Here is a 14,572-nt window from a genome sequence, read left to right as displayed (position 1 = left end):
CAAAATTTTGAAAAGATGACACCATCTTAGTAATTTAAAATGATATTTATACTAAAAATATGTAGTTATAAAATGCATTTGAAAATATTTTTATATTTTTTTACAGAATCATAGATATCATGTAATTTCTATATATACTTAAATATATACCTTTTGGAAAACAGAGAAGGAGTATTATTGGGATTTTAGAAGTAATAGCCTTCTTTTGAAAAAGCTAAAATGAGTGTTTTTTTATGGGAAAGTGTCTTTGTTCAATTAGGACGAGGAAAAAAAGAGAAAATAAATAAAAAATAAAAAAAGGGGGCACCGCTGGATTCCCGCTATAAAAGCTTTGGGAAGGCCATCGGGTCGATTTAATCTTGGTAGATATATGCCAGTAATCCGTGCGGCGAAAGAGAGAGAAGGGGGCGTTGCGAGTGGGCGACGAGGTGCGTAGGGTTTCGCCGATCGGCCAACCGAGCGCCAGAGAATCCGAGAAGCCATCCTTCGTCGCTTGCGCCAGATCGCGGTCGATCATGGGGAGAGGCAGGTTCAAGGCCAAGCCCACCGGCCGCAGGAACTTCTCCACGCCCGAAGAGATGGGTATTTTTCTCTGATCTGCCGCTGTTTCGGATACCTAGGGTTTTGTGGATGTTTCTCGTTCCCATTCTCGGATCTTCGTTTTACTTTAGTTTCTCGTATGTTGTTGGTTTCTCGTCCATCTGATGTAGCGTCATCGGATCACGTCACGGGGTTATTTGTGACCTGTGTGGATCTTACACTTCCTTTGGATGGTACGCGGTGTATCCAGGAAATATTGCCGTAGCTTGAACATGCCATCGATTAGTACTCGGCTGATTAGCTGTTTTCTGATATTAGAATAATTGTGGGAAGGCGTTCGTTCTTGCGGAGTGGTTGGGGATGGCTTATCAACCAGGCTTTTCACATACCGATGTAGCGTAGCCTCGTGTTTTAGAAACCCCGAGATTTGGTTTTAGTGTTTTAGTTGATCCAAGTGGGCCAGCAACCTCGTCCGAGTTCATCGAAGGGTGAATTATATATATATATATATATATATATATATATATATATATATATATATATATATATATATATATATATATGTGTGTGTGTGTGTGTGTGTGTGTGTGTGTGTGTGTGTGTGTGTGTGTTTTATCTTGAGGTTAGTCTTTATCATCAAATGTGGTTGCAAGTCAGCCTATCTCAAATCACTTCATTGCCAAACAGATGCAACTGTTCTGAGACTTCAATATTTTTGTTGTTTGGTTGCTTTTTGAATAATATTTGTATTTGATCAAAAGTCATGCTGCTTGAACAACAAAGTGTCACGGCCTGGGTTTGATGAGCTAACTGGCTTATCAACTTCGTTTGACCCAAACTATTGGTCAAAATACTTAGTTGAAGTTGATAACAGTACGCTCATCAGACATTTATAAGTCAATCTTAGTCTTGTTTACTTCTAATATGAAACTAATCATGGTGTTATAATTTTTCCCACTCAATGGTTTGATGTACTCGTTAAGGCCCAATATAACCTAGATCAAATCCTAACATGATGCATGTGAAGCGTAACTCAGTAGTGGCTCCACGCTGTAATGAGTCATCTGACTCTATCTATAGATAGTCCTTTCCTACTTGAGCCTCTTCACCATACACAAATATTAAATCAGTTCTGATATCAAATGTTACAACTCGGGCTTGATAGGCTAACTCGTCTATCAACTTTGTTTGACCCAAATCATTAGACAAAATGCGTACGTTGAAATTGATAGTAGTATACTCATTAGACTCTTATAAGCCAATCTTAGTCTTACCCACTTTTGATGTGGGATTAATTGGAGTGTTACACAAAGACTATGCATGATGATCTATATTAAAAGCTCATTGCATAGATTGAGCATAACACTTACTCAAAGTAGATTTCCAACAATTCAATAACAGAGGGGAAAAAAAATAAACTCCATGACAGAGAGATAATGGAAGGGTACATGATTCGCAAGACAGAATCACTTCTCACAAGTGCTTGGACAGGGTCTTTATGTCACTGCATATATCATTCTTATCATACTCTTACACGATAGCCAAGAAAAGAAACCATAAAGTTTGTTTTTTTTCACTATATGGATTTCTCTTTTAACTGAACATGGATGTTTTGCTCATAAATTGTTACAAAGAGATGCGCTTCACTAAGAATTGTCCTATTTACAATAAAGTTACTTGAACGAGCTGCTTGAATGATTTGCTACTTTACTGTGGGAAACTGCTGTTTCATTGAATTATAAACATTTCTTTAATCCTTCCTTTTTAGTTAGCAACCCATGCGGTTGGGACATAATGGCTTGTTGTAGTTGTTGCAGCTGTTTTGGATTGTATACAAAAAAATGCAAATTCAATTTCCTTGGGAAAAATATTCAAATCCACCCTGTAATCTCTTTGGGTTCGGGACTTGAGATATCATGGTGAGAAGCACTTCCATAGTAAAACAAGGACTTTGTTGTATACATATATATAGTAAATACAAAGGTGATTTTTTTTGCAGTTCTAATAGGTTAACTAAGAGACCCTTATTTTTAATTTGTCCCTCATTTTGAGTTTCTGTTTTATGTGATTCTTTTTTTCTAAATAGTTATATCTTCAGTAGGAAATTTCGTAGGCTTTTTTATCACCAATTTGTGCTTGTTAAGATGGCACATAAACCATTGACTTGAATTCCAATTTGAGGAAAATTCTGGTTGAATGCAGTTCTGTCAGCGACTCAGCTATTATATTTATTTATTTCTCATTTTCCACTTGAAATTTAGTGCATTATTGTGGAATCACAATCTATATATTAAGTTACTTGAACGAGCTGCTTGAATGATTTGCTACTTTACTTCTAACTTCTGTTCAGTATATTCTTTTTGTTTGTTATTCTTCACCAGCACTTGTCGAAAATGCTATAGTTTTTTAGAGAAATTTTTGATGATTTATGTATGTTTAGCTTCTAGATAATTTTTTGCTCTTAGTAGGTTTTTAGTTTGTGGATGGTTGTTTCCTTCTTTACCTAGAGTTGACAATGTTTAGTTGGCCTAGAAAGATCATATGGCTTGAAGAATACAAACTATTGTAGATCTATTTGAAATCCTTGTTTTCAGATTCTGTCTATTTTGCTATTACATTCTGTGCTCTGTTTTAAGTAACATGTTCCTGGTTAACATAATTGCAGTTGCTGGCTCTTCGGCTCGTCCTCGCACCTTTAAACAGGTTGGATGTTTGTTTTGCTAGTTAAATGAGGATAATAATATTATTTGAATACTTTTATGTAAAAAGTAATTTATGGCCATGACCCTGTCTGTTCTCTGTTGGCACTGCTCGTTACATGCATAAAAATCTTCTATATTGTATGCACTCTTAATTTACTTGTGCTGGGAAGTAACTTATTTCAACATCTCTAACCAAATTAGCCATGCATCTCCCTTCTTGATTATCTATCAGGTTTTGGGGGGTATCTAGTATTTTTCAACTACTTGTATTAAATATAAACCATGCTAGGGTAGCATGTTGGGTTTATGCAGGAGGGAATGGCAATGAGGAAAAAAAAAGCTCACAATTTAGTTCTGAACTCAATTTGTAACAAACCCTTGTTAGGAGTCTGAAAATGCTGTTGTTTGATTGCTGATATATATAACTCGTTAAAACTTTAAATAATGAAATGATTTTTGACAGCCTAAGATGGCTATTTCAATAGCTTTTGGCATTTCATAATTTCATGATGCATGTCAACCATTATCTTCTGCTAACATTTCTTTCTGAATTTCTCTTGTTTAGACTACATATTGCTAGTTTCAGCTAATGCAGAAGTCTGTACCTTCTAGATTAGCAATTTGTAAATTCTTTCATCTTTTTAGTTTATATTATGTTTTTGAGCATTTTTGTTCTAACTTGTACGGGTTTCCTTTTCCTTTTTAGGTGCAACAGGAGGAAGCTGAACATAGTGAAGAGGAGGAATCTGAGGAAAGTGGAGGGGAGACTGAAGAGACTGAGGTAACATGTTTCTTTACTGTTTGTATATTTATTATATATCTTTGTTTGTTTTGATTTTTTTCTGTCATTTAAGTGTTATATCAGATTTATATTTTATTTTTTTCAATGATTTTTATATCAGAAAAAAAAGGGCATTCTTGACATAAGCGAGATTCAGAACCCAAACTTGGCAAAGCCTAAAAATGTGAAAGCTAGAGCAGTTGATGTAAGTGCAAAGCTTTTATTTCTTTACCTTTTCTTGTAGAATTTTTTTTATCAATTTGTGTTTACCTTTTCTTTTTATTTGTTCTGAAAATTATTTTTTAAGCTAGAGTGACTGGTTTTATCTCAAGGATTAAGTCGTGGTTACAACAAAACTATGAAGCTAATTGTGTTCTATAGCAAAAATGTTTTAAAGAAGGGTCATGTACACAATTAGACAATTGCTGTATATCATATGTGTAGTAAAAACGCTTCTGCTAATGCAGGGTCTTGGGAGGTTGCACACTAGGAGATTGCTTTTATGATGTGACTGCATGTAGTTACTATAAAAGAAATATGCATTTAAGTATAATATATTAATAGGTAAAAATATGCTTAGACCACATTAACATTTTAGTATTTTACAAGATGACATTTATTTTCATACAAGAATTAGTATAAGTGATAAGCTCATGAAATTGTTAAATGTCTATTATTATGCACCACATATAATAGTATTTGAGATAATTATAAATTTTGTTACTATACTAATAGAGAGGAAATGTAAATCACATATGTGCCCTTAATTTCATGCAAAAGCAAACCATATACGTTTGCTGCATGTATGGTCATATATCCTTATATGTGGAGATCATAAGACAGGATATATGTATGCCTCATACTAATGACATTGTTGAACTATCTTAGCCTGATTAGGGAATAAATAAAAAGATGACTTTGACACATAATTAAATGTAAAGAGTATTAGTCGATATCATTGTTCAGGTCATTTCTATACGTGATGTCATAGTAAGTAGAATATACAACAACAGCATTCATTACATGTTGAAGATAATGACCATAAATAACAAAATTTGAGATGGTTTTCTGATACAAAAGTTCCAAGCTTCACGTATAAAAATATTTCTTTTCCAAAGTCCCGGTTTCACAACCATAAAGTGTCAAAGATCTGATGTCTTTTCTTGAACGTTAGACAAGGCCTTTTGATTTAGTTTACTAAAAAATGAAACAAGTAAAAAGTGGATACTTGTGTGGGCAACATGATATTCGGCGCTATAGAGGGTTGTCTGGCTTTTTCAGTTTAATCCAACGTTTTTAATACCATTATGTACCGCCCGATACGGGCAGTACGTACCGGTCCACCAGCTGACCGGCACGCAGATCGCCCGCTATCGGGCGGTATAAGGTATTTGGCTGTGACAAGACAAAGCGAGGAAGAAGAGGGAGAAGCATCAAAGACCCCGAAACTTTTGTAAACCTTCTGAAGGTTGCAGCTGAAGGGTTTCTCCTCCCTACCTCCATGAGGAAGGGTTTCTCCTCTCCACCTCCTTGATGTTGAATGCCGCAGCCAGTTTGGAGAGAGCAGCGGGCATACCTAAAATTGTAATTTTTTTTAGGTGTACCGCTTTGACACGGACTTAGCTGGTTTTGCCTAAGTCGTGCGGCACCCTTGCGTGTCCGTCCGCAAAGGTCAGCCTCCCCGAAGACTCTCATTATCCCTTAGGACCAACAAAAGAGAGAACAGGTAAGAGAGAACGCCTCAATCGGGATCCACAAGCAAACATGTCCGAAAAAAACACTTCATAGACAATGCAAATTACAAACAGACTTTACAAGCTCTGAACAGTGGCACAACAAAGGGTAAAATGGTCCATTACAGACCGAAAAGCTCTCTCACGTGTCCACATGACACAACCTTTATTTACAAGCCTAAAGAGGCCACAAACCCAACTAAAATGGGACTTATAAGCCTTCGGCCGCCCCTTTACATTCTGTACAGGGCATGAACATGCCAAAAGACACGGACACACATAAGCATTACATCCAACGTCTTGTTGAGAAGTTTGTCCGTGACATTCTCCCCCACTTATCCCTTCGACGTCCTCGTCGAAGCCTTTGTGAACACTGCAACTCTTCGCCTTTGCTGAGTCTTCAATCTTCTGCTCCAGCTGCAATACACCTCCTGGCTCCCAGCTGCTCTTCGCTGCTGTTTTTGAGTAGTCGAACCTTTGATCCGCCATGCTGCTTCAACTCGCCAATGACTCTGACTCTGGTGTGGGGTTGGCGGAGTTGTGTTGATCCTCGTTGATTCCTGCGGATCTCCCGGATGAAGGAAAAGACCATCCTTACTGCGCCAGTCTCTCAGAAATTCCACATGCTGCTTGAACTGGGTGGATGCTTGTTGGAGCTTTAACGAGCATCGTCTCGCAAACTTCTGAAGTTTTGGGTCCTTCCTCCACAAAATCTGCTCATTGACTCTTCTTTCAGTTAGTTGTCATATCCAAGTAGGTTCGCATCACTTCCGCTTTCGATTGGCATTTCGTTGGGAAATGAAGCGGACAATCTACTCTCAGTAGCACTGATCACCGTTGGTGAGGATTTGACAACTATTGTCTTCCATTATCTCCGAAGGGTCTTTGAACTTGTGTAGAGCTCCTCTGCTGGATAGATAAGAGAATTGGGGTACTCGGTTTCGCCCATTCTCTTAAGAGTTGAGAAGGCAAAGGTTACTTGACTTCGCCCGCCTCCTCGAGGTTGTACTTCATGCATCGAGCTGGTTACTGGCCTTCGCCTGCTCTTTGCTCACACTTCTGAAGCACTTGAAGTGTTTGCACTCCTTGCATTGAGTTAGCTACTGTGATTCACCTTCTCAATGCCATCGAACTTCTGGAATGCGGGAAGTTTTCACCCCAACTTGGAGTAATTCTCTGATAGATGAGGTCGCCTCTGGGATTGTACCGTCTTCTCCATCAACCCTGCCGCCTACTCCACTGAGTAGCAAAGGTACAACACCACGTACTGCCTGCTTCGTTCCTTGGTCGTGCACTCTTTCATGACCCGAAGTCCTTCACTTACGGCTGTCTTGATGAGAAGCACACTGACACCGGTCTTACGAAGTTCCTCGGCCTCTGCCCTTCAGCCTTGTCCCGGTACTTGGAGATTGCCTCTGCATGCTCCACCTCCTCGGCCCCTTTCACGACCAAACGCTCTCCCTCCGTGAGAGCAAGGGATCAATGACTTGCACGGAAGTCCCGCCTATGCGGTACCATGGCGCTGCAATGCCCATGGCCCTACTATCCGCCGCCTCGCATCTGCATCCCTTTTCTTCATGATCAGTAGACATGTCTCCGTGGCACTCCTCTGAGTCCACCTCCATTCTAACTGATGCTTGATTTTGGGTAGCTAAGTCCCTCAGGACTCGTCGTCGCTTCCTCGCCCCTTTCGACCCCCTGCTTCAACACCTCTGTGTTCTCCAAGCAGCTCCTTCTGGTCGATGGAAAGACAGACTGCACTCCCATGCATGGCCTCTGCCATCGCATTGTAGGGTTTGCACCAATTCTGTTCTCCATAGCTTCCTTGGTAGCAACGTTCGCTTACTCGGCCTTGTCCTCTGACTTGCCGGGCTCCCTTAAGCGAATATGAGCTCTGGAGCAGTCCAACTCTCCAGCTGCTTCGATCATACCTCTGCATGATCAAGTCCCTCCCATGGAACTCACTGGTACTTGCATTCGAACTTTTCCCTTGGTGGAACCCAGCCCCCATATGCTGATGACCAAGGTTTTCATCCGATGCAAAATTCAGTGCACGCCCGGAAGACCCGCCTCTGCGGTACCATGGCCTTCACTCCTTGAATCCATAGCCCTTCTTGCCGTCGTGTTGTTCACCGAAGCGGAGCTCCCAGTAGCTCCCGATCATACCTCCATATGATCACATCCCTCACGGGACGAGTTGTGTGTATCGCATTGCCACGAACTGTTCCACCACGATCCGCTGCACCATGTCGCCTCCTGGTGACATCTCCATTGCATTCTGATCCTTGGGGAATAAACTCGAATTGTGAACCCTCCATGTGTGGCCTCTGCCAATACATCGCCGGGTCTCTTCCACCTTCGATTTTGTTCGCTCCTTTGGCAATCGATCTTCATCCACCCACTCTTGGGTCACACCTAGATGAAGCACCGCTCTAGGACAGTCCATCGCCTAGTAGTTCCCGAAGTCCACCGACTTCACTGTGATTTGTGCACCATTGTCTGGATCCTGGGCCTCTGCCCCTACCAGCACAATCTCCGCTGCACACCGCTTCCTTAATAGCAACTCGAATGGCAACACTGTGGCATATTCTTCAAGAGTACCCGCCTCTGCGTCCTCTTGCCCCGTGCTAAGGCCTTTTGAACCCAACTTCGCCTCCGCAAATTGAGTCGCCTTAGTTCCTCCATCAAATGCTTCTCCGAGATAAGGTGCATGTGCCCCGAAGCTCTCTTCGTCTTTGGCACCATGCAAGATGAGTCCACTCCGTCAGAATGAAGGACCCATGGAACAACATGATCCTGCTCTTGCCTCTGCAAGAGCTCATGTCCTTGACCTCTGTCTAAGAAAAGCACTGTGCCTCTGCTCCATGTTCCAACTTCTCTGCTGGCTCCCTTCATGCGGCTTGGGTACTTCGCCAAGTTACACCCAAGTTGCTCCGCTCCTCGTTTTTGCATTGAGTCGATGGTGGCCCTCGTGCCCACCATTCCACGGGTCAGCCCTCCCTTGAGTCCGATCTCCACATCGACTCTAAGTGTGCCTTCATTTGTGTTGCTCCCCCACTTGATCTCGCAATGCATCCACCAATGCATTCTCTCTAGCGAGATCATGCGACGACTCCTCGCCGCTTGCTCAGTCCATCGAGCTTCGTGGAGTACTCCTCAACATGTGAAGTCCGTCTCACATGATTCTCCCTCTGGAGAGCTGAGACTTATCCCTCCTGGATAACTGTCCCATTGGAGCAACATCTCTCTTCGTTTCGGAGACCACCATCCCCTTGGACTGCTCCGATCTGCTGAACAGACTGTGCACTGTTCTGCCTCCTGCAAACGCACTTGCTAGATTGCGACTCCCCGTCAATACAGCCCCCACTGCACCCCTCAAGGCCTAGCAACATGCTGAACTCGTTGCACACTTCAGCCTTCTACGGACGTATCCTTCACATGCCGAAGAGAAAGTTTCAATGCTCCATGGCGCCGAGTCTCGGTCGCCTTGGGATGGCCACGAACATTCCATCGTCCGCATACAAGCCCATGCATGAGTACCAAATTCTTTGAGTTAGCAATTCCCCTCACCTCTGTGAGCTTTGCATAACTCTTTTGGTCATTGAGCAACTCATTCCACCTTGCATGGTCTCATTCTTGCCAAGCGCCTCGCTTGCCTAGAGCACCATCAAGTATAGTTGTCAACGTTGAGCCGTAGCTCAAACTCAGCCACCCCAACCTTTGTGCGCTCCAAATTCTTCCAAGCTTGCCTGTTCTCGTGGTGCCTCTTGCGCGAAGGGTTGGCCATTCCTCTGAATGCCAATGTCAGATGCCCGCTCCTCTGAGCGACTCTTTTCCCTACATCTCCATGCCCGTTTTCCCCCCAAACGGTCGCGCGTGTGCTGACTGCCCTCAACGCAGCCCCGCTAGGTCCCCCACGTTTGCATGCTAAGTGTTTCTATGAGTGCTTGTCCCGCTCTGATACCATATGACACGGACTTAGCTGGTTTTGCCTAAGTCGTGCGGCACCCTTGCGTGTCCGTCCGCAAAGGTCAGCCTCCCCGAAGACTCCCATTGTCCCTTAGGACCAACAAAAGAGAGAACAGGTAAGAGAGAACGCCTCAATCGGGATCCACAAGCAAACATGTCCGAAAAAAACACTTCATAGACAATGCAAATTACAAACAGACTTTACAAGCTCTGAACAGTGGCACAACAAAGGGTAAAATGGTCCATTACAGACCGAAAAGCTCTCTCACGTGTCCACATGACACAACCTTTATTTACAAGCCTAAAGAGGCCACAAACCCAACTAAAATGGGACTTATAAGCCTTCGGCCGCCCCTTTACATTCTGTACAGGGCATGAACATGCCAAAAGACACGGACACACATAAGCATTACATCCAACGTCTTGTTGAGAAGTTTGTCCGTGACAGCTTGGTACCCTGTACCGTACCATATCGAGAAAAGCTCAGTGCATTGGTACAGTATGAGATTAAAAACTTTGGTTTAATCTAGCACTACATACTGACAGTTGTTACTATAGAACCAATGCTGTTCATGAAATTACATGTTTTTGCTACTGTACATTGTAGAAATTGCTGTTTGAAGTTAACAGTATCTATTACTGTGTTTGCACTGTATTGAATTTTGTCATATCCATGAACATTGTGTCCATGATCCTTCTCGCTTTCAAACTATTATGGGTGGAAATTCTTTTGCTCATTTTTTTAATGTGTTTGGGTTATTTGTGCTATTAGTGTAAACTTCAGATGATAAATAAACATTTGAGTGTCCTTTGTAGTCTCAAGTTGGACACTCGATTTCTAAGATGACTAAACTTCTACGACGGTGACTTCCACTTGGAAAGCAGCAACCTTGTGTCACATGGTTCATGTAAATCTTGTTTACCTGACTAACTTGTAGAGGCAACTATGCTTAAGTTATTATGTTCATGAATCACCAACTAGAACATTAATGATCCCCCCTCCCTCAATTTGTCTAATTTTGGCTGACATGAGAGGCCTTATATGGCTTGAGATAATGATAGCCTGTATAAGTATAAAAAACTGATCAGTAATAACTTCCTTTTGGTAAACCTCCATAAAATCATGGAGGGCAATTTCATTATGTTCTTTTGATTTTGAGACAAAAAGATACTTAAGTTGTTGAAAATCTCTCATCTTCTTGGGCTACTTGTCTTAACCAATTATTACCATTGGCAAGTTCTTGCTACAAAGCATCTTGCTTGTGATATGTTGTTTGGTTTACCTTTTATTGATTCTGATTCCTCCATTGTGAAGAGCCTTAAGATTAGTTGTAGGAAATAGGCTTTTCCATTTGTTGTGTAGGTCCTAATGTTCTGAAACAATTATTTTGCTCTCTGTATGATGGGTTAATTCTGATAATTAATCCCACATCAAATATGAGTCTGTCTGAGATAGTATATATATCTCACAACTCACCTCCAAAGAGCTCTGGGCAACAACTGCTTGTGTGTGTATGAATCATTTTAGGCCCAACCATGCATCTTGTTGAGTCTGTAGTTTGACGGTGGCTAACAGTGAGGATGGTGGCATGATAACTCCAGAATTGCACATCAGTTGTAATGATCCTAGTGATCAATGTGGCCTGTGTACGTGCCTTTGTGTAGACCTACAGTTGTGTCAAACATTTGATTAGGGGAGCTTGTGATATCCTGATTAGTCCTATTGTGTATCGAGAACTCTTTTCTTGAGTATTTGCCTCATGTGGGTTGGATCTTGGATCATGGCATTAATTGCCTGTCACTTCTTCCCTTTCTTGTCACTTTTCTTCTTCTAGACTTTGTTTTCGTGCTCTGGTGATTATGGTGGGTTTGCAGTCGTTGAGTTATAGTTGGCTATTTCTATTTTTTTTTTTTGCTTTCAACTGGCTGAATAAATTAAGCTAACTGGTAGTCTTAATTCTTTTTGTTGTCATTTCTGGTGGTAGCAATCTAAGTAACTTTTACTTTTTATCAGACTGTAACATTTCTGTCATCACTTATTTTAGTGAATTTAAGTATATGGTTATGTAGTCTAGGCAGTTGTTAACGAGTTTCATAAAGTTTTGATATATATTCTTGAAATTCCAATGCAGGTTGAAAGCACTCCTGAACTCTCTCGACGTGAAAGGTAAACTGAATCTGCATATATTGTTCTCTTTAAGGGCTTTTGCTAATTAAGTTTCCATGATTGGCCGTGTAAGCTTTTATGCTTAGCATTTCTTATTGTGTCATTGATCTATTTCGCTTTAAAATGTGTTCCTGTTGTAATTTGGCAAGCATATCTCGTAACCATAAAGGAAAATGGGTGGATTACTTAGCACTTTTTAAAACTGTCACTGCCATGCAAAAGTTTTTAGTGTGCCTAATACTTTGTGGCTAATGCAGATTCTAGGTAATCTGTTCCTGGTTTTGGTCAAGAATCAGTTCATGCTTTTGTTTTTACTAGCTGGAGATATGCATTTTGTTTTATCAGTTCGAGTTTGGTAGTTTATTTGTCAGTCACAAGATTTGCTGATTTTTGGTAGGCACTTATTAGTGTCTCGTAACTGAGTTGGAATCTAGTGTTTGGTTGATTAAAGTTAGGGATTAATGGTTTGATGTTTTATTTCCTAAGACTCCTTATCAAAATAAGACTGATAAGATGACAGCATTACTATCACGAGCTGTTACTGTTCAGTAAGCAGCTGATAGAATACAGTTACACAATTCTCTACTGTTTCTCTGTTTCCTCTACTTTTTCATCTCCTCTTTATTTTGCCTAAATCTCAAAACTTTGATACTCGACCACTAGTTTTCATTCACTTTCATGATTGAAATTGACCATTTAATAATCTAGTGATAATTCGTATGTCATCTGAAAATGCAATAATGTAGCAATGCCTTGCAGTTTTGCTTCGAGTTACCACCACAATATCTTTGTGTTTCTTACATGATCTAGATGGTTGAATAATACATTAAATTAGATCAATTGTCAAAAAATACAACTATTTGCTATTAGTTATGGTAATGCTACAATTATGGGCCTTTTAGGAGCAGTAGACCTAAATGATTTTGCATTTTTCTCTTTGTTACCAATGTTTTATGACCTCTTTTCTATAGGGAAGAGATAGAGAGACAGAGAGCTCATGAGCGATACATGAGGCTACAGGAACAAGGAAAAACAGAACAAGCACGAAAAGACTTGGGTAACAATCAGACAGCCTTCACTGTTTACTGTCTAACACTTTTTTGTTTGTTGAGTAACAATCTTGTTCTAAGCTCTCTGCGTTAACATATCTGTTTTGTTTTTTAGTAGAATGTTCTGTAATCAAGTTGATTGGCTGATATGTTGTATCAAACTAGTATAATATGGTTGTATTTTGAGTTTCTTTTGAGAAGTATATCATCTGTATTTTCTTGATAATGCAATCTAAGTACTTCATTATTTGCTTAAGTTTATTGTTGTCACCCTTTAAAAAATTGCCCAGTGCTCCAGAGTACTCCCTGTTTTGTCAGAATAAGCTGCCAATGTACTTGAACTTGATGCATCAGATATATTGTATCCATCGTGACAACCTAGAAATATTATATCTCAATACGTTTAATTTGGAATCATTCAATGTACTTGAACTTGGGTGTTCACTTGTTCTGGATGTTTGGGTCTGCATTATGGATGACAACTCAAGCATTTTATCACCGAAAAATTTGCCATCTATGATGCCAATCACTAATATCTGCAAGTGTTACTCAGCTTGATATTCCAATCTTGATATTCATTATTGGTAATCACATGTTGATCTACGTATTATTTTCTGCAGAGCGCCTAGCATTAATACGACAACAAAGAGCTGAAGCTGCAAAAAAGCGAGAGGAAGAAAAAGCTGGTATGATGTGTTCTTTGTGTAAATCCTCTTTGGTTGTGCTGTTTGTTATACATGAATGTGATCAGCTCTTTTTTGTAGTTAATTTGTATATCAGAAACTGGCTTTATTGAGCCCTTATTCTTTCTCACAAGTACCACAGGATTCATAGAGAACTGATCAAAAGATACTTGTTTGATCTTTTGCTTGGTTTTAGCAGATTTACAGCCTTTAGACTTTCCATTATGGTCCATGTTTTACTTTGTTCTTCTTGTTTCAATCTTACAATTTCTAACTATAATTATACTCCATGTGGTTACTTACCCATCTGCTGTTTTGTAATGACAGCCAAAGAACAGAAGAAGGCTGAAGCTCGCAAGTAACTGTACTTGGTGTGCTTTTCTGGCTCCACGTTTCATTTCCAGATGCATCTGATTGTATTTTCTAGTAAAGCTGCCGCAGGTTGTACTTTTGCTGCATTAACCTTTCTTTATTCGATATGCTTTCAACTGTCGGGATTAAAATTTGAAGCCGGTTATTGGCGCATACTTGGCTCTTGTGACAACAGGATATTAAATATAGTATTGAACAATAATCTTTGAATTGGCAGGTGGTGTTTTTGTTCCAGGGTAGTTGGTGAGTTGCATTCTTTTGAAGATTTTGTTCCATTGTTTGCATATCCGATGTTTTTGTTGGCCGTTTGATTTTACCAAGTGGGATCTGATAAGCTATTGTTTGCATTGGTCGTCTTGATTAGTGCTGTTTTGATGATGCAAGCAGAATCAATCTTGTTTTTATATATATTTTTTGTGGCTTGTTTTGAAGCCTGTATACAGATCGGCACTGCTCCTAGGATTGATGATTATTCTGGCTGCTGGTGGCAGAAGAGAATCTATTGTTTAGGCTTCGTTGTAAAATGCAAACGTGATCTTTGTGCCATAGATGGCCACATTCAGTAACAGGGGGCTG

General features: G+C 40.4%; 1 protein-coding gene across 1 annotated transcript; it reads left to right on the top strand.

Moving 5' to 3' along the window:
• The first annotated feature begins 347 nt into the window (after positions 1 to 347).
• On the top strand, positions 348 to 14,212 carry LOC103996135 (uncharacterized). Its single transcript, XM_009416978.3, has 8 exons — positions 348 to 582; positions 3,206 to 3,243; positions 3,949 to 4,023; positions 4,145 to 4,228; positions 11,858 to 11,892; positions 12,864 to 12,949; positions 13,562 to 13,627; positions 13,952 to 14,212. The coding sequence occupies exons 1-8, from the start codon at positions 516 to 518 to the stop codon at positions 13,984 to 13,986; spliced, it is 486 nt and encodes a 161-aa protein (XP_009415253.1). The 5' UTR covers positions 348 to 515; the 3' UTR covers positions 13,987 to 14,212.
• The last annotated feature ends 360 nt before the right edge of the window (positions 14,213 to 14,572 follow it).

The sequence above is a fragment of the Musa acuminata genome, chromosome BXJ3-8 (genome assembly GCF_036884655.1).
Source record: "Musa acuminata AAA Group cultivar baxijiao chromosome BXJ3-8, Cavendish_Baxijiao_AAA, whole genome shotgun sequence".
Classification (NCBI taxonomy): Eukaryota; Viridiplantae; Streptophyta; class Magnoliopsida; order Zingiberales; family Musaceae; genus Musa; species Musa acuminata.
This window is presented reverse-complemented; position numbering and strand designations above follow the sequence as displayed.